The sequence below is a fragment of the Lates calcarifer genome, linkage group LG21 (genome assembly GCF_001640805.2).
Source record: "Lates calcarifer isolate ASB-BC8 linkage group LG21, TLL_Latcal_v3, whole genome shotgun sequence".
NCBI classification, from domain to species: domain Eukaryota; kingdom Metazoa; phylum Chordata; class Actinopteri; family Centropomidae; genus Lates; species Lates calcarifer.
The window spans coordinates 21087091-21108606 of NC_066853.1; the positions used below are offsets into that span (position 1 = coordinate 21087091).

Sequence of the window (21516 nt, forward strand, 5' to 3'; positions counted from 1 at the left end):
AAAACAGTCTCCTTAAACTCTCACTAGTTTAATTCACTTGCTGATGTCTTCTCTTAAAATGTAAGCCAGACTAACTGTAGGTGAGCTCTCCTCCCGCAGATTTCCAGGTGTGTTTGAGGCTCCCCCCTGGCCGGCGGACAGGCAGCGCTACAGACCTCCAAACAGCCGCAGCGGGACCTTCAGGCTCCTGTTCAGCCCACAGCCTAATTACATTTGCCGCGGCTTTAACAGAGTGAAACCCGCCGCCGCATCCTTTCCTTTCCTTTCCGTCATGTGACTCCGCCGGGCGAATATATCTGTGTCCTTTTCGTTTTGCTGGAGAAATGCGTCCTCGGCCAATCGCGTCTCGACGGAGGCGTCTCTCTCTCCCCTCTCATTTTCTCGCTTTCTCTCTCGTGATGGCTTCACGTGTCGTCGAGACTATGCGTAACCCGCGAAAAGGTTCGCATGCGAGACACCCCAATATGTTTCTGTTTAACTTTAAGTCGTATTATGAAACATTTGTCTGATGTTATTAGTTTTCCTGTGCTTTCATTTGACTTCGTATGCGTATGGCTGCGTATTTTGCATGCATGCCCCGGTTAAAGACTATTGGTTTGATATAGACCAATCTATTCTGCACGATTCCTCGATTAAAAAGTCTGCTCCAAACAAACAAACAAACAAACAAAAACACACCCCCTTGAGTGACAGTTCATTTCCTGACAAAATGCACCACAATAAACCCGAAAAGCGGCACTTTTAAATAAAAAGCCGGAAATCCGAGTTTACGGGAGGCCCATGAAGGCACCTGCGAGGCCCTGTGACGTCAGCCGCTCCCCTGCGCTCTCTCCAGCAGCCAGTCAGAGAAGGGATGCTCTGAACGCAAGACTGCAGCATCTTCACCGAGAGAACGAGCAGGAAAAAACGTCTCTTTCTCTGTGTGTTCCTCCAGCTCCGCGTCTCCGGACCCTCCTCGCCCACCCCGTCACCCCTGGGTGTCTTCATGATCGGACCCAGGACAGGATAAGAAGAAAGAAATTCTAGCCCTGCCAATAACGCATCGGATTTTTTTTCTATTATTATTGCTTCACCGACCTTTCCTTTCTTTCTTTCTTTCCTCGGTTGATTTCGCCTCTTTGTCTTTCGGGTGTGATTTTGTTTTGTTTTATTTATTGTTCCGTTTCGCTGCTGTTGCAGAGGAGCGCCACCATCCTTCACTGCCTGACATGAGTACGCTCTTTTATCCGGTTGCAGCGGAATGACACACATATCCTAGCCCGCATATCTGAAGGTTGATGGAAGATTGACGCTCCAGTTGCACGTTTTTTTGTAGCCTAGAAGATACTCCATCTGCAGAGGTTCCGGATCCCCCCCACACACACTTTGAGCCGATCATCCGCCGCTTTCTCTCCCTGCGCAGCATCTCTCTGTACGCACGGCGCACCACGGAGAAACGCGCAGCTAACCTCTCCCGTCCGTAAGAAACAGGCGTATTTTCCAATTCCTAAATCGCTCTCGCCTTCTCCAAGGACTCATCTGCACGGCTACGCTGCGTAAAAAAAACGGAAAAAAAGGGGGGATATAAACGCAAACGCAGCCCAAACATCCAAGAGCAAGCTCGAAAATGATGGCCGGCGGAGCAGTACAGCAAAACGGGATTTTTTCAAATCCTCACCATCACAATCAACAACCACACATGGAGTCCGATCCCCCGGACTCGCGTAAAAGACCCCTGGAGACTCCCACGGAGGCCAGCAGCACCAAACGCACAAACACGGGAGGTAAGAACAGCGATGGGGATGCGGGGAGCTGTTCGGGTTTCGGTGAACGTTGCCTCGTCCTGAGGCAGGCAGGCAGAGAGAAAGGAGAGCAGGTTGATCTGATTCTTGACGTACGCAGTGGCATGCTACAGCCCCACATTCATAGATTTGTAGGCTGCTTCAATAACGCAGTGATCCAATTTTAGGGAGCACGATGTTTTTATCCGCTTTCTAATGTGTGACAGTCATTTTCCATCAACATTAAAATAATCACAGGCCGTCGCTTTTGATGGAAAGGAAACAATGAGAGGGACAGAGGGGGGATTTGGAGGGAAGTCGCCGGTTCCCTTCGCGCACATCCTGACTGATTCAGCCTCCTTAGATCAGCAGAATTGGGTTTTTTTTTTAATTGCGTTTTAAGATTTACGCGCAGCCACAGCGGCCATGCTGGTGCCAAAATAAGGATGTAAACAAGCGAAAGCCAGATCAGGCTGGTGCGTGATCGCAGGGCTCTCATCCCCGTCGACGGATGACCTTGTGATAATCTCACACATCAGCCACCATCGCCGCTTTGTGTACAATTACACAAGCGGATAAACAAGCGGACTCGTTTTAACAGCAGGCCTGTGTGCGAGCCAGAAAGAACAAGGGGAATCCAGAGCAGCTCAGAATGCGACAGTGTCTCTGTGTTATTGCAGTATGTCAGTGCCTGTATATTTTTATCATGCTTTGCTGTCCTGATTTTAATAACCTGCAACGAGAAGAGAGATTTTTTTCCTCTAAATTGTCCAATCATGTTTCTTCATTATTCTCTGGTTGGATGAAATATGGATATGTCTCCATGGCAATCACCATATTTGGTTTTTGTTTACATGCTGTCATGCGCCAAGCATTCCCATCACCCGGCATTACAACCATCAGTAGCCTTTCCTGGCCATGCACCCCATCATGGACATTTTGGACATACAATACACCTTTAAATGTGTTATTTACGACACCGCGTGCAATGAGGATATGCGATTTAAAAAAAAAAAAACGTTTAAAATGTTATTACAACATGAACATTTATACAAGATTTTTGACGACCCAGCCTTTTAGTGCAGGCTGTTAAATCTGACTGTCAATGTGAACATGTGACACTATTTTTGGACGCTTGCTCCTTTGGGAGACATAGAGAAATCTGTCTTCAGCGAGCCTGAGAAAAATATTCCAATCTAGAGAGGCAGAGATGTTTAGAGAGATAACCCGTAAGGCCATTTTTTATGATTCACTGGTCATCAAGATTTTGAAACAAACAAACACATGAATTAACGGACAAAAAAATCAGTTGACCTGCATCTTTAATGCTAAGATTTTCTAAATGAAGTTGCATGCAGCTGAATTTGTTTAAATATTTTCATGTCAAAAAATATTCCATGTTTTGCTCCAAATTTTTTTGCTGAAAGGGAAGAAAAATCTTTTAAGCAGAGTGTCTCCACTGACACACAGATCTGATCATTGTGTGTTAGTGTGCTCTTAACGTAAAAAAAAAGAGATACATTTAAGGAAATCTATTGATAATTAAAACATTCAAGGAGTCTGATTTCACTGCATGATTTTCTGCAGGTGGTCAGTGTGATTCGATTGTATCTGGTATGTACACTCAGTTTGGCCTAATTTATTAGTCAGCTCACACTGAAATGGCCACAGTTTCCCTCACAAAGCTGTTAATTTTACCAGTTTAGTGCAAGTAGGTGAGATGGTTTCTGTAATGTTATAGGAGCATAAAATCTAAGTTAAGTGTTTTAATGGTCTGTCCCAGTTAGTGAAAAATGACAGGGGGTCAGTTTAACAAAAAAGAAAGTCTTTAGTGTGAGTCCTGAGGATCAATACGTTTTTATCTTTTTGTAGATTTTTGGGTGACCTGGCCCTTTCAAGCAATGACAGAAATTAACAGGACAGTCATTTTTAACAGTTTCTCCAGCTCCCAACAGGAAACATGACAGACGTCCTCAAGAGAAATAATTAGACAGAGAGAGTGTCCGGCTGAGGAAGGGTGAGCTGCAGGTTAGCCAGAGTTGTTTAACTGCAGATCGATGCAGCGCTCGAAGCACTAAAGGCTACTCCTCACTGTATGTAAAAACCCAAGGCTCTCCTTACCCCCAGAGGGCCATCCCCCTGCCTGCGTAACAGTCAGGCAGCTCGTCCATTTAGACAAATGAAAAGGTTGGGATGATGATGATGATTATGATGATGAGCGTGGCCGAGCAGGCTTTTACTCGAGCAGAGGAACGGTCATGCTGCCACCAGGTCAACACTCCCTCAGCCAACAGCATCAGGCTGATAATCAGAGGATATGTGGTTGAAAATGAACAAGCTGCTCCCACACACACTTCACTACAGTTAATTAAGATAAACAACAAAGAGGAATCAGAGCTTGGTTGCAGGTCTTTGTGAAAAAATTTTGCACTGACAGTTAATCCAATTGTTTTAAAAATTGTCTGTCTGTTCCAGCTATATGATCTAAGAATTTGGTCTTGATTATTATGACTGATATTTACAGCCTGAATTAATCAGATGACACATATCAGATTAGCCTAAATGATTCTTTTATTATACTAATAAGATGCAGAAACTGTTTATATTTATGGCCCTTGGTGCAGAAGTAAACATTCACAATCTAGTGGCTGATTTACTCAAAATGCTTTTCAACAGAAGCTGTATATTTTCACTGAGAATATGTTTTTGTATTTATATATTTTTTTTAATCTGCGCTCAGGCTGCAGTTTTAAATTTCTAGAAGTCAAAAGTGCTGCTAAGAGATCATGACAATGGTTGTTTCTCTGTATGATTAGTTTACGCCACACACTCCCCACCCCTGTGCTTCCTCTCTCTGTAGTGGCCTTCCTGCAGCCCCTATTTGAAACTGAAGGCATTGTATTCCCTCACCAAGAAACTGAGACTCATGGTAAGAGTGACTTTGATTTTGATCTTCTACCTTTTTTTCCCTTTTTTATTTTTTTACTGTAACCTTCTTCAATGCAGGACTGATTCAGCAGTGATAACACGTATATGTTGTGTTCTTGATGGCCAAATTCTGCAGAGCGGAATCTAAAATTTCAGGGCATTTCACTGAGATTGTCTGACTGCTGCAGGGCCTGGCATTTAAATAGGATTTAAAGTAACATGTAACACCTTCATATTCTACTCATGATTCAAGATAATGCATGCTGATATTGTTTATATTGTATGTTATCAGTTCCATAACATCCATTTTCATGCTTTTTATACAAATTCAATGTTTCTTTTGTCATGATGCCCAACATTACTGCACAGATGAGTCCTGATGACCTTTGACCTCATGCCAGCCATATCATCAAAGCATTTGGGTTTATGACTGCTGATGTATTGTTGAAATGTTCATTCACTGTTTGTTGTGCTTAAAGTGTTATATATGGTGGCTACAGTATGCAACATGCAGCTGCTGTTGAGTAAAAGTCACATGACTGCAGTTTTAATGTTTTTCCTTTTTCACAAGTACATTGAAACTTAATGTTTAGCACTCTAAATCATCAGAAATATTTCTCTTCCTCGGAGCAGAAAATGATAATTTTTCAGTCATGTTTTTTTTTACCCAACAGCTGCAGCTAAGACATATATCTAGATGTAAGGAATAATGCCTGGGCAAAGTGTTCTCCATTTTCAGATCTGCTGTTTGACTGAGAAGTGAGAGTAGACATTTAATTCAAAGAACGCAAGGCAAGGAAAGATGGACCTGGATTTTTGTGCCCTTCCAGTTTGTGCCCAGGGTTTATCCAAACGCGTGTGTGTAAAATGGGAAGCGACACTGGAGAGCAAGTGCTGGTCAGCTGTCAGACAGTAGATAACAGGACGACATGGGACCGCTATAACCCTGCAGGTCATAAATCACAATCTCATCTCATAAAAAGCTGAAGGTCTTAAAGATGAAAAGATCAATGAGTAGTTGCAGTAGCTGCTGTTCACAGCCCCTCACCCCCACCACCCCTCTAATCCACCAACCCACACCCATTCTTATTCTTCCACCCTCACCCCCCCAGCCCCTCACCCCGGCCCAGCAGGGTTCTCCCCGGCATTAAAGGAATTCAGATTTCCTTCTAATCCTGTACATATATGATCAGAGACATTTAATGAGCTCATTGTTAATATTTGAGTTAGTTTCAGATGTTCAAACTTAGATCATTTTCAAAGTCAGACTTGAGTCTGATTGACCAAGAAAAAAATCTTCCAGTAATTTCATAATTTATGGATCTGCAGTTGTTGGTCCATCAGGGGTCAGTTTTTAACCATGTGGACTTTTTTAATTTTAACTAAGACTACATTATTTGGAGAAAAAACACGAATAATGTGTTCTTTTCCTTCAAAGTGGCACATTTGACAATAAAATCTGAATATCACAGAGCCTTCAGGAGAATTTACAACAACAGCACTGACTTTCAGTTAAATGCTTTTACCGTACCAAGTGGCAAGAATGATTCAGGATATAAGGATATACAAAGCTATTGAACACCAGCTGGAAATATGACATTGAATCACCTTGACTATGCCACTAAATCACTTTATTTACCATTTACAAAAAATACCATAGTGGCTTCAGTGCAGAGATGCATCAACAGTTAAAGTAATAATAGTAATAGTATTTATTTATAACAAATTTTTTCTGTTGGTTTTTTAAATAAACATATATATATATGTATATGTATGTATACACACACATGGGGAAAACATGCTTAACTCTTTTCTTTTTAAGTGCAGGACACCCAAACTGCCATATGAACTAAGGCACTGAAAAATCAGCATAGCGAGACAATTTTCAGATTTTTCAGCACCTTATGCAGTGAATGCATTGCAAGATTTTGTAAAAAGTCCTTTAATTTAAAGCAATACTATGTAACTTTTGCTGAGCAGTAGCAACAGCGGCCTCTGTAGCCACAAGAGGTAATTACTCGATGCTGGTGCATTAAATTCTGATGGGCTCCGAGTCCAAGTGGGAGACCGTACTCGCTCAACCTCAATTATATAGTACAACAACAGGTGTTCGGGGCGCGGAGTGGGGATGACAGAGGAGTCATTCTCCTTATTACAAGCCAGTGCACCATCAAAATGATTTTGAAGCTGTTATTTTAAGGTAAAATAGTTGAATAATGTTGCTTTAAAGGTCGCATGTCCCTACCCATGGATGTGATCCATTGTGCTAGTGACAGGTGTACCAGACCTTTGTTGTCATGGTAACAGTAAGAAATACTGTGGAAACATTGTGGAAAATTTGGTTACATTTAGATAGAAGAACTACTTGGTTAGGTTTATGAAAAGATCATGGTTTGCTCCCGTCATAATTACCACGGCTGCAAGAGGTCACTTAACAATAAAACATAGCAATGGGTCATTGTTTTTACAGGAGGGCTGTCTCTTTTGTAATGATACTTCATTAAAATGTTTCTAAGCCCCAAAATGATAAAAAAAAAAATTCCCTTTGTTCATCAGTAATTTAAGCCATTGGTAGAAAAGAAACAGAAGAAGCTAAAACTCTCCACTAACACTCTGTACTGAAAATTGTTTAGGTATTGTATATAACTAATACTGATACCCCAGTATCCAACAGGAGCTCTTAGCCTAATAGAAATGACTCAGATTCAGTACATTCAACACAAATGCATCTTTCAGGGAAAAACTGCTTGTATAAGCCATTAAGAAGCCTTACATAAGCACAAACAAAATAAATTGGATGTTCAGTTTTTTGTTTTTTGATTTTCATGTAGGTGGTCAGAAAATGAACATGCGGGTGGGTACAGCTGCAGGTTTAACAGTCAGGGAAAAGTTTGCTGACCTGGATACACAGACATTTCAGTCTTTTCATCACTTTATAGTATAGACTTCTCTTCTCTTCTCTTCTCCTGTCTTCTCTTGTCTTTAAGATATAATACGTTCATTTAGTAAATGGATTGACTGGCAAGTCTGCATTGGGAGGGAGGAGGGGGGGCCCTCAAATGCCCTTGCCAAGTGACATTAGGGGACTAATGGTAGTGTGTGTGTGTGTGTGTGTGTGATGTAGTTATCTTTGTGTTTTCTGTCTGACTTTAGTTGCAAAAAGCAGAGATGAAGTTTAATGAGAGGGATAAAGGAGCTGAGGTACTGTGCTGCAGATGGACGCACATGCACAAACACGCTTACATATGCACATTCACACACACATGCATGCTTGCTCTGTGTTGAGCCTTCGCTGTATGAGACAGGGCCTTTGATGCTATTGATCCAAGTGTTTTCTGTTGCTCCTGAAGCATCTTTTTTTGGGACGTACAAAGAAGAGCTGCCTTCCTCACATTGATCGGCTGTCCGGCTGACGAGGAAGAAGCCCCACATTTAGCTTTGAACACTTGAAAACCGACAACAGGCGGAGGGGGTTCAGCCCTAAATACGACTAAAATTACAACATTGTGAGCCAGAATACACAGAGATAATAAGTTACTGAGTCGCTCACAAAATATACCAAGTTGTGTTGTTCATACATTGAGTGTTGCGTTGAGTGTCGTTTTTATAAAAAAAAAATAGGATTGACTTTTTGCAGCTCACACTCGTTCTTTAGCCTCGGTATCTTGCAGAACACTGCGTTCTCCTCTGCGACACGCCTGTTTTCTTCACTCGCGAGCCTGAGCGTTTCTCGGCTGCTCCCTCTCCTCTCTCCCTCTTTTATTCTCTCCATCTTCCTCTCCTCCTCATCCATACTAATCATGCTCTACTTCAGACCATCACGACTGTGCCCTCCTCCTCCTCCTCCTCCTGTCCTCCTTCACCCTCCTCCTCCCATCATTTCATCCTCCACCCACCCCCTTCATCAGTTGCAGGCTGCCATTGACGACGCTCGCTCGGCAACCATTTCCGAGGCTGTCGATCGATTCGCAGCCGCCGTCGGCGGGACTCTGCCAGCAGTAGCTGCAACTCTCTTTCTCCTCCTCCACCCTCTCCTCTTCCTTTTTTTTTAAGCCACTGCGTCAAAATAAAAAAAAAGAAGCCATTGTACAGGGTGGGGTGAAGGCGCCGAGAGGTGGGAATATTTCCACAAAGGGAAGGGTGCGATTGGCGAAGCGAGACGTCAGTCACAGCTAGCTGGTCGCTGATAGGTGAGGAGAGCGGGGCGGCGATGAATATGGATGAGGGAGCGATGAAAGGGCCGATGCAGCGAGGACGACTGGAAGGGCCCCCTCCTCTGAAATAGCCTTGGTCCGTGAACAATACACACCGGTTTTCATACACACACACAGAAGGGAGAGAAAGGAAGCGGCTACCTCAGTTATCTTTCTTAGCGTAGCCACCGTGTCTGCTTCGATTTCTACGCAAACGCCCTGATGATAGGGATCGTTTCAGTATGGAGGCATTTGATTGGTTCTCCCTAAACTTCTATTCAAACTGAATCTCTGTATTGTTTCTTTAACAGATTAGTCTTCGATTTCTGTTCTACGATGAACAGAGGGGGACGTTCCATCGTCTGTTATTGACGAGGGCTTTCTTTCTAATCTTTTCTTTTTAGCTATCATGTTTTGAATGCCATAATTTATTCAGATCTTTGCAGCAACCTGTTTTTAAATACTTTTCACTTATTATTTTTCTTTTTAAAGATATGACCGTCATTTTCAGATTGAAATGTCCTCCATTTTAAAACAGGCAACCTCTCTAAGGAAATGATTGCTGGCATGAAAACGAAACACAGCATTAGCTGCTGCTGGTGTTATGAGTCATCTTGATACCTTTAAGAGAGAAAAAAGCTTATTTTAAGGACTAGCTCATGTGTGATTCGGTGATACTGACTTCATTTCAAATTTAGATGAAAAAGAGCTTTCAAAGCATTTTGTAATTAAATCACTCAGCAGCACTGTGAATGAGTCATTCCAGGCAGGTTATCGGACTGCATCTATATTTATGAATTAGACTCCCGTTCTCATTTCTTCTCCAAATATTTGATTATTCAGAGGGTCACAGGAATTTTAAGGGCCTTATGGCTGCTGCTGGCAGCATCTGAATCTAGTGATTAAGAAATTGGAGCTCCCTCTGCACACTGGAAGTCATCACCTAAAATGTCAAATCAAAGATGAATGGATGACATGGGGAAAGTGAAACATTCAGATGCTGGAGAGACGTGCAGAGGAGAATGATAAAGATAGAGAGGGTTCCTCCCGCTCGCCGTCCTCTGTGAGCACCCTGTGTTTATGAGTGACGACGACCATCTTTCAGACTGAAGACAGCTGGTCAGAGCCTCACTGCTGGAGAGCTTTACATGTTTGTGTGTGTATGAGTGTGTGTGTGTGTATGAATGCCTCCCCCCCAACAAAAGAGCAGAGGACTGGAGGGGGTGTGTTAGACAAAGCCTGACCACCCCACCCACCCCCCAATCTCTCCCTGCTTAGGGGAGATGAATATTTTCCAAGTCCCCAGAGCTCAGAGCCTCCATACCAGAGCCCCCCCCTTCATCAGCCGAGGCTGTGTTCACGCTACTACAATTCAGGTTTTTCCTCTTGTGTGGGTCTAACATCTGATGGTTCTACACAAAGTTACACAAGATTCAAGTCTGGACTGCTTGTGTACACTTGACCCATATTAATTTGTAAAGGCAGATTGTGATATTTTTGGCAAGAATGAAACCCCATATTCGGAGTTTGGAGATTATCCTGTAGGTTGTCTCTTGATGTTTAGTCTTGTTAGAGGAAACATGTCTGAAAAAAACATTTAAATTGATTGTTGTGCTGCAAAACTAGAATCCTATCCAGTTAATCGGATGTTTGATAGTGCCAGTACCGTGTACTATGGGGGAATGGAGTGTGACAAATTTTTCATAGACTGCAGTGAAGAGGTAACTGTAGGTATGCTTCTAAGAGTGAAGTGTGTGAGAGAAAAGTAACAGAACATGAGAAAGGATTTGTGATCTTCAGCCCCCACTGTCCCCCCACCCCTGCAGGCCCGTGGACACCAGATCCCAGGATTTGAGCCTCCAATCCCCCAGCATGGGGAGCCTATTCTGGGCCTGGCGGGTCCGCAGGGGCCTTAGCAACAGATTGGACTGTTTACTCATCCAGTGATGTCGCGTAGGACAATTTATTATTTATTGTGAACGACCTCTACGTCTCCAACAACAACCCCCCCCTCCCCATTCCCCATAGAGACTTAAAGATGAACATGCACAGTTTGAGAAACTCATGAAGACATTGTGCGTTCGCATATTATAAAAAACAAACACACACACACACACACACACACACACACACACACACACACACAGCAGGGTGGAGAGCAGTTACACTGGGCACTTGGAGGCCGCTGTCTGACCTTGCTGCTTGTGCTGCTAGCTGCTTCAAAACAGACTTTCTGGGAGTGGTGGGTTGGCCTCATTTTTATTACATCACTCACACAGACACGCACCCTTCACAAAACAGATACACAGAAAAAAGTTTTTGACATGCAAAAGGAAATGTGTGTACTTCCTGTGTGTGTGTGCTGTAACTGCAGGGATTTGTCTGTGAGTGTGTTGCTTAGAGGAGTGAAAACAAAGACCCTCATCACAGCAACCAGTAGGGAGCCCTGTAGTTATTCAGCTGCACTCACACACACACATGCACACACACACACACACACACACACACTCCATTACCTGCTCTATACTGTAGTAGCTGGTGGTTTGAATTTATAATCCCTCCATTTTCTAGCCCAGAAGTTTTTTTTCAGTGTGTTTGTGGTTTGTGTTGTGGGAGTGTTTAGGTTCGATAAGACCACTGGAAGCTTGCCAGTGTAAATCAGCTGGGAAAACTAAGACAGTTGAAGTACTCAGTGCAGCACTTTGCAGAGAAGTTCACAAAAATGAAATGGAATACAATAAACATGACATTAAAGTGACATCTGTTTTAAAGCAGCTTTGAGTAAGATAATTAAGTTGCCCCTATTTAGCTGATGTGGATGAATGTGAATTAATGTGGCTGTGAAACGAAGCACATGGAGACCTACATGTTGTTATAAATTAGGTTAAGGTCTTTAATCATGTAACGTTACCTTTAGCAGCCATTTTGGATGTCCTCAGCTCTGGGGGGAGAGCAGCTGTGTGCAGCTGAATATGGGTCTGAAAGTTGGACTTATGTTATGTAGCTTGTTTAATGAATTGGAATATGGGAATTGGGCTCTGCCTCTCAATTGTGTGAACCTGAAAATAGAGCCTGACCAATTTGCCTGGGCCAATACCATTGGCCAATACTAGTTTATTACAGGTATTTTGTATTGACATATATAGTATGATGGTCATAAGTATGAACAAAAGTGCCGAGGTGCCAAAGATACATTTGATTTAATTTAGAAACACTTTCTCCATCTATAGTATGTGTGTAATGAGTGTAATAGGCTGCAGTTGTCTTCACGACATTAAGGTCATTGCTGTATCCTAAAGTGTCTTGCATCCTCTTAGGAACCCCACAAAATACTCCCTCCATACTTTCTGACAGCTAAAACAGTAAGAATTAATCAGTAACAATCACCATATCTGTAATTATGGTGTTTTTCTTGTTCTTATTTGGACTGAAAGTTTACATGCTCATTATGTTGTCAGCATGAAAGAGGCGCTGCACACAGGGGGGCTGAGATGCTGGATCTTTGATGATGCTTCATATCAACAAGTGCAGAAAATAGTAGCAGAGAACAATAAGTCTGACATCATGCTGAGACATCAGGTTCCCTCAACACACTTCCACTAACCAGCAGTGTGTTATTGCTGTTATTTTAATAGCTTGAGAAGCTATAAACACCAGTAGTTGTCTGTGTGGTTTGACACTAATGCTTTTGGTTTGACCTCTGTCATATCTCCACTGTGGAAGCTCAGTTTAAAATTAATTTTGAATTTCTGTAAGTACATCAGTGAACCGATGAGCATGTGTTTGTGGATGCCAATAACGTTTATTTTTATTTTTCCCCTGAAAGCACAACCAGAACTTTTTCTGTTCATCGTTTTTTCCACAGAGTAAATTATTTCAGGTCACCCCTGAGACATTTTGCACACCCACAAGTAGAGAAGTTTTTTACCATCACTTTTTAATTTGCTGGGCTGTGAGAGGGAATAATGCGTGGGTGAGTGTTGCATGACCTCTATCGGATTTTGAGGTTAGCGCTACACTGACGGGTCAGACGAGGCTAGCTAGAGCCTCCGGCTGCTTATTATGCTTGGATAGATCGGCATGCAGGAGTATCACCTGCACCCCTCGGAGGTGGGATGACACGCTGAAGAGAGCGTGGTGTATAATTACACATAATTAGAATTTGCAACTGTGACAGGTAGATAAATGAGGCTTGGCTTTTCCCGAAAATGGTAGTAAAAATATAACCAGATTGTGCTCTTTGTGGGCGGAGTTCACACTGAATCACGACAGCGTGAGTGACATGAGTGGCAGGATAATTTCACAAAATTAGGACTTACCTTTGTCCTCCCTACTGGGAGGTTGATGGGGTTGCAATTGGGGTCAAACAGTGAAGAAGATATTTCAAGTAAGTAAACAGCTTTACTCCACAATAGTGCATTCAATTTACAGAAACATCCATTCTGTTTAATTTATGAGCTGTTTTATCGTATAAATCCTTTTCCTAATTGTCATAATTTGCAGTACATGAGCATGACCACAGAGATTCACAAATCTCTGAAATTAAGCAACTGATTGTAATTTGCTTTGATTCATTTTTACATCATTACATGCATTTATTTTTTGCTTTTAGTTTTTGCCAAATAATTCTGTTTACACCTTCAAAACTCACATTTGGTGAGAAAGATAAGAGAAAAGGGATTTGCTCAGATATTCGAGAGGATCTTTAATGTCACACGTGAAGAGCTTGTACTTTGAAGCCAGAAAGAGCTTTAAAATAAGCTCAACATAAAGATGCATCACTGTTAAGAATGTTATATGTCAGAGGCTTTTGAAAAAGAGCAGATAGACCTGATAAAAACCTGAGGAATGCTGATAAAACTTCCCCGTAAACAGTGTCATTCAGCATGGCGCAGTGTGGGAGGATGAGGCAGATAGTGCAGCACAGTTTTTAAGCTTTTTTTTTATATCTGGAAGTTAGTACATATTTATGAAAATTGAGTCATGGCAGTTATCAAACCCACTAAAAGCTTATTTCCAAAGTGTAATTCAATCTGCGTTACATAAGCCTGTTAACAAACGCACCACTGGAGCTCTGCAGCACTGTTTAATGCTACAGATGAGTTGTTGACTTGGTGGGTATGGAATCTCACAGGCCTGTTGTGCATAAACATCTGCATTGAGTTTGTACTTTTAATAGTTTCCAAGTGTGTAAAACTGTTGTTTTAGAGATATAGATAGCACATTGTTCACAAAATATCTTCTTTATGAAAAATAATTGATGAGGATCTAGCTGCTCTTTAAGGTGCACAGTGACACAGGATGGAGGGTACAATATTGTGTTTTACGTTTTGATTTGTTTACTTAAGGTTAGTTCAAATCTTGTTTAAGGACAGAATCTATACTGCCCATATACATATACTTTTTAATGCTCACCATGGTAACCCATACAAGTGTTACCATGCAACAGATAGGTTACAAATAATGAACATGAGTCACTCATTACATCCTCTTATATACATGATGACTCATGTTGCCAAGGTGTGTAGGCTTGTTTATGAGACGTCGGAAACGGTCTGTTTGTGGAGGAGGTGTTTGTGACTGTGTGTGCTTGTATCTGTTTTGTGCCGCAGACGTGCTTTTGTATTTGTGTGTGTGTGTACATGCATCTGTGTGTGTGTGTGTGTGTGTGTGTTTCGTATTTACCAATTCCCCTGTCTTATTAATACAGGCTGGTTATAATTAGCTAGCCTCCATCTAAAGCAGGTCAGTTCAAGGCTTCATACTCAAAGTGGGTCACTGCAGCACAAAGAGGATAGGAGAGGCAGCCTGGTATCACTAAATGGCATTTGAATAACACTCCAGTTTCTTAAGTCATTTTACGTGTTATCGCAACTCATTTTTCACTTTTTGCATCCATTTCGCACCATGTTGTTTTTCTCCTGGGTTAACCTTTAACCTCCAACCCTAATGACATACAAAATGTTCTTGAAAGTGACATGCTATTTATACGCCATCCCATGATATCATGTGGGAGGTGAGAATTGGAGGTGACTAGAAAAAAAGGAAATGAGGAAAGAAGGGGAGAGAAAGAAAACAAAGAGGACAAAAGGAGAAGAGAAAGGTAACAAGGAGAAGACAGTTTTAGGCCATGACCATGAGACATTTTTTCAAGCTCAAAACAAGGTGCTGCTGTGAGCTTTGTTAATATCAGAGGGAGCAAGAATTCACTTTGTACAATAAACATTACATCATTGTTGTTACTATTTTCAACTAATCAGCTTTAGCCAGCCCTTAGGTTCCCAAGATAAGGCTGGTGTTACTAAAATGAAAATAAAAAGATGGAGTTACTCGCTCTGCTTGAAAGTGAGGAAGTCAAAGTTTCTCATCGGAACACTGTAAGAGGCTGGTGACGTGCTGCAGTACAGCTGAAGTTTGACTAAAAGCGCCCATGGCTGTGCCCCAAAATATGCCATATCCAAAACACAAGGTTTGCAGAAGCATGCAAACAAACCGCTGAAAATAACTTAAAAGAGAAATGCAGCACATTCAACAAACATCCTTGCAATCACAACCAAAACACAATTCTCTCCAGCTAATATTTGCCTGAAATTCAGTGTAGAGAGCAACAGGGTGCGGAGGAAGCAAATATTATGAAGTTGAGTAATCTTGCTACCAGCTAAAGTTAGATTAGATGACTTTCTAGTGAGCTTCCTTACCAAGTAGTATTAGTTTACAGCTATTAAAGCTAGTTTGCCAGTCCGCTGACCTTCAAGCATTCTCAATGGTTGAGTGAAGCAGCTAGATGATAGAAGGATGAGTAGATAGAAGGATGGTAGGACCTTAAGAAGAAGAAGAGGAAGAGAACTGAGGGTTGAGGAGAAAATCATTATCATCGTAGGTATTTCCAGTTTGGAAAAATAAACTTGGAGCTCCGGTTGTCCAAAGGGAAGGGCATTTAATTTCACACAAAATCACAGTTAAACTCACTGAAAACACTTTGCTTGCTAATGCACATTAGGGAATTCAGATTAACACAAGCTTTTAACAAAGGAGGCTAAATCTTATTGGGCCAATTAAAAAGTGGGTAAACTGAGGTTAGGTTGGTTTTTATCTCCTCTACATGCATGTTTGAGCTCCCTGCAGTTTGTATTTCATCACTAGCAGAGCTGAGGAAAGGCAGGGGAGTGTCAGGTTTCCTTGTCTGTGTGCTTTGACTTGGCTGAACACTCAGAGATGAGAACAGAGCCCACCCAACATGTAAGACTCTGAACACAAAAAAGTTTCCTTTCATGTAAGATTTCATTCACATCAGTTTCTGTCTATTCAGATTAATAGTAGCACAACATGAAGACAACTTTACTTACAGCCCATTTAGCTGTGGTTAATAAATTACCGGTGGCTATGATATATATATATATATATATATATATATATATATGTGTGTGTGTGTGTGTGTGTGTGTGGGTATATATATATATATATATATATATATATATATATATATATATATATATATAGTGCTATATTGTCAGCTCACAGTGTGTTGTGTGTTGGTGTTGTGACACTTGAACATCATAAACATCATCTCCACTATCCATGCCCAGTGGAGTCCAGTCACACCTGCACAGTCCTCAGAGGACGTCTAATCATCCAAAATAAGTAAACAGTGTGGGTATCACATGGGTGTCTAGGGGGCTTTAAAATCATTAGTTCAGATGGAAATTTTGCATCACTGGTGAAGCCAATGAAAATTTGGGGATTTTTGAGGCATTATTTGCTCCAAAACAGGAATTCACATCAAACTTTAATTGAGCTTTGGAGGCTCCTCTGTGTTCTCAGCCATGTTAAACCCATTCAGGTGTTTTCACCTGTCAGGCATCTTCTCAGGACTCTGTAGGCGTGTACAGACACCTTCCATGCAGTCGAATAACATCTGCCTCACTTTGTGATTCATGGACTTTTGAGACCTAAGCAAACTCACAGCACCTCTCTGCCAAATGACTGTACAATCTGAGCAGAGGCCTGATCAACCAGAATAACTGAAAACACCTGTGTGGGTGTGCTGGGCCTTTCACTAATTAAATTTATTTATAGTGAGGTGTCACAAACACCTCCGTTCCTCTGTTGTTTTGTTGCAACGTAAGTGTTAAAGGGATTTAATGGGAGTTATAGCTATTAAAATGCATTTAATAATACTCAGTGTAACTAGATGGGATCATAAATCTTCCATCTGTTTGTACCTGGTCTGTCCACATCACAATAAAAAGAGATTTTATTATTTTGTATGCATGTGCATTTCTACAGTTCAGTGTCTCCAGTTGTTCGCCTGGGTGGCAGACAGAGAACACCAGTGTTACCAGGTGCCTCGCCTTTGTGAGAAAGTGTGCCCCTGTAATAATAATCCTATTTTAATCTGTCTCCTGAGGTTACATGTCCTGGATTATCAAATATGAAGAATGCTGCAGGGGAGTGAAGCTGAGACACACTGAATCATTGGCAGTTTAAAAAGACAAAACACTACAAAACCACGTTAGAGACTATGTATAGAGCATTTCTTATTAGATTGACAACCTCACAAATATTTTTATGTGTCTTTATAGAAAAATATGAAAGAATAAAATCTACTTTTTTGATGTTGTTGCTGACTTGAAGACCAAAGAGATTATAGATTTTCTATGGAGTTATGAGTCCTCATAGGTGCTTTACTCAAAGTATAGTCAATTTTCAATTTTATTTTATTATTGATGATACAATGTGCGATTTTAAACACTAACTGATGAAGTGCAGGTGGCATTTTCCCACAAATAGCTAGAAAAAAAAATAAAGCAAAATCTCTCCTATCATGTTTTATTAGACAAAATATGATGAGCTTGTTGTAATTTTTTTTTTTTTGCAAAATGAGCCCCACTGTAACAGCATTTTATTTAGAAACATCTGCTTTTATTTCTGTTAGTTTTTGGGACTATCATAATCTGCAGTTTGGCGGCTGACTGATTTTCAGTCAGAATCAAATGCAAAATCTCACGTTAAACAGAGGTGAAACAGCTCTTTAGAGAAAAAGGAATGAGGCAGGTTAGTGGTTCTTCCTTTAAGAGACATTGTGAGGAAGAGAGCTACGGTGGCCTATACGGTTCAGTCAGTTTTATTTCACATACTGCATTGTCAGAGGAGCAGCACGCTACAACCAAAAGGTCACAGCTTCAGGTCAACCGAAGCTTTGCTCAGTGTCACTGAATCTGTCCCTGCTCTGAACAAAATGATTAAAATGTGCTTTGACCTTTTGGTTTATTCCCCTTCGGCTTCAGTTCATCCTGTCTTCACAAAAACTAAGCAGGGATGTTGAAGCGGTTTGCTCCCCACTCGAGTGAGTCTAGCAGATTAGAAAAATGTCCATTAAGTCCACACACCTGTAACTGGGGCTGTTTTAAATTTTTCTTTTCTCTGACAGCAGAGAGCCACTGGAGGATTTGTTTTAGCAGTTCTGATGACATCGAGATTCATCTACGTGGTTTTAGCAAACTGCGAAGAGGATGCTCATGTTTTTAATAGCCTGGTCTGTGAAGCTCAATGTACGATAGCACAGTGTGTTTTACTTAAGAGCTCTTAATGACCGTCAAAAAAGATGAAAAAAAGTCAGTCCATATGTCTTTATGGGTTAGGGTTAGTTTATTAGTTTGAACAGATATGAAAGTGACCAAAGTTTCATGTTGGATGTTGCCTTTAGAACAAATATTTTTAAAATAATTTCTAAAATAGACAAGGAACCAATGCAAAGGCACTGAAGAAGGAAAGTTCTTATGTACTATAGCAGCAGCATGGTGTGCAAGCTGATCACAGAGGAAACCAAAGCATAAGACCTGTTGTATCAGTCTGAAGGAGGTGAAAAAAGATGGATTCTGTGGCAAGGCTACCACCTTTCCCTCTGTCGGGCTATAAGATAAATGTATTTTCCATAAAAATCTGCCTGCAGCTTCAGATTGTGAAATGACTTAAAGACATCTTTATCCCATCGGGGCAATTAGTGGAGCTCAGTACTGAAAACTGTCAACATAAGACCACATGAAACAGACTACATATTCCTTTCATATCCAGAGTTTACACTATCTTCCTCAATGCAGGTGGAGCTCTGTGTCAGTAGGATAAAAATATCTGAATCTGTGCTCGTCTGCTTGGTGTTTGTTTATGTGAGCTTATCTGCACGTGTTAATGAGTGCATGTGTGTGTGTGTGTGTGTCTACTGGCGGGCATGTGGTGTTATGCATTCACAAGGCGCCGCATTCACAAGCGTCAGTTGAATCTGATTGGCTTTAACAACAAAACCGTAGAGCAGCATATTCCTCTGCTCCCTCCCCTCGTGCCAAGGCGATGACGAGGACCAGATTCCTCAGGCCCGACAATGAAATTAGATCAGACCAATCTGGGGAGTGTTTAGAGGCTCACGTAAATGGACGTGAAGAGAAAGGGGAGAGATAACGCTCGCAGGAAATCATCACATTATGGAAATAATTAGTTGTCATGGATATCAGTCACTATTTGATGTGACTGGGTGTATTTATGCAGCTTCTGGAAGCCTTCGATGGTCGGTTGATGGGGTACAGGGAGTGGAGTGGGGTGGGGGGTCTGAAAGGGGGTGGATAGAGAGAAAAAATATTCTGCTTTGGCGTAGTGATGCGGCACCAGCTCGCATCTGTTCTGTCAGACTGTGATTACTGACAAACACTTTGCTTCCACTTCACAGTTTACACTCGTTCAAACCAGATGATCCCTCAGTTTGATGAGAATTTTTATTTCTTCATTTTGCACACTCCAACAGAATTTGAAAAACTGCTGCAAATTGTCAGAAATGCAAGAAAAACAAAAGGCGGGCATGAGGGCAAAGGACTATGAACACATACTGCAGCTTTTTGTAATATACATTTAATGTATTTCTCTTTCAGCTTTATTTGAAGCTTAAAAAAAACTAAGCTGCAGTAGCTCTCTCTGACTTCCTGTTTCCTGTTTCCTGCTGCAGAGGAAGGGGAGTACTTCCTGAAGGTTTTGATTCCCAGCTATGCGGCGGGTTCGATCATCGGGAAGGGAGGCCAGACCATCGTCCAGCTGCAGAAAGAGACTGGAGCCACCATCAAACTGTCCAAATCCAAAGACTTCTACCCCGGTAAGAGACACCGCCATGACCGAATGCATGGATGTGTAGATGGATGACGGGGCTGGGAAAGTAAAGGAAAACTTCATCCTTATATACTTCTTCACTGCTCATTTACATTTGACCAATTATACATCAGAATGTACCATTAAATATCAGAATATCTGCACTAGAAATGCAGGATACACAACAACAAATAACAACTGTTCAAATAAGTTGAAGTTTTGATTCATCAGCAGTGCAATAAAAAGAAATGCAAACTGTGATGGATGGATGAATGAATATGAAACAGTGAAAACAGCCAGTGAACAGGCAAGTAGGAAGAAGGTGGGATGGATAGTTGGATGGATGGAGCGGTCTATAGATCCATCCTCTTAAAGGAAATGAAGGATGGAGGGAGCACATCGGGATAAACAGATGGAGTGTTTTGATCCATTAAGGAAGCATTTCATTATCTCAGTCTTCATCCATCAATTTTTCATAATGTTTAAACACACTCCCACATACAGTAGACACACACGTTGTACATGTACAGTGAACTGCTGTGTGGCATTTGAGGGAGTTTCGTTCAGACTGGAACTGCTGACCTGCTGCTTGTTGTTATGTGCTGACCTTGATAATTAGAGCCTGTTTTGATGCTGTGGAACAGATTTCTGGATTTATAAAGGCTATGTCTGTGTGTGTGTGTGTGTGTGTGTGTGTGTGTGTGTTTCCCTAAATTGGAATTATGAGTTTGTAGGACCTCAGGGGCAGAGGGGCCTTCACTGGGTTAATGTTGCACCCAACGCACACACATGCACACACACACTCACAGTCCACCAGAGATCAGGATCTCAGGATCAGAGGTGAAATTGTATTTGTCTAAACTCTTAATTCTGCCCTGATTTGACATGGGGGTAGACCAGTGGGGAGGGGGAGGATATGCTCTGTGTGTGTGTGTCCATGCACGTGTGTGTATGCGGTTGTGTCCGCTTGCTCATACTGTCCTGCTGTGAGTCGAAGGCTTGAGTTGTTTGTTTAAGCTGTGTGTGGAGATGAAACTGATAGCACCATGCATGTTGTTTCTGATTCAACATGTGTGAAAGTGATGCAAATGCATCCCTGTCTGCTACAAAATACATGTACATCTTTTACTAAATATGTTAAAGAATCATCCATCCTTGTGAAATCCCCCATAAACAGAAATAGAAGAGAGGAGACACTTTGCCTCTGCAGACTGGGGTCAGCAACCTTCTTAAACTCTTGATAGGGTTAGGGAAAGATTGTGGTTTGAAAAAACCTATATGTCAAGTCAGCATTGACAATACTTAACCAAGACCACAGTCTTTCCCTGACCTCAATCAAGTGCTTAGAGTTGCCTAAACACAACCATAAAATCATTATTCATGCTTTGGTTGCCAGCAGTGGATATTTGTTGGAAAATAAATGTAAGGTTTTGCATGCTGCATGTTTGCAAGTTTTTACGACACGTGAACTTGTTTATAAAGACACAAAATCATCCAGGCGAACT

At 41.6% G+C, this 21516-nt stretch overlaps 1 protein-coding gene across 2 annotated transcripts in view; it reads left to right on the forward strand.

Moving 5' to 3' along the window:
* The first annotated feature begins 566 nt into the window (after positions 1-566).
* nova2 (NOVA alternative splicing regulator 2) overlaps positions 567-21516 on the forward strand; it is an 84475-nt gene continuing 63525 nt past the window's right edge. Inside the window, exons 1-3 of one of the 2 annotated variants that reach the window (XM_018665505.2) lie at positions 570-1763; positions 4621-4689; positions 19875-20018. In XM_018665505.2, coding sequence (XP_018521021.1) covers positions 1607-1763; positions 4621-4689; positions 19875-20018 — 370 coding nt within the window. In that variant the 5' untranslated portion in view covers positions 570-1606. Of the gene's footprint in view, positions 1764-4620; positions 4690-19874; positions 20019-21516 lie in introns of both variants that reach the window. The other variant, XM_018665506.2, reaches the window with a different exon arrangement.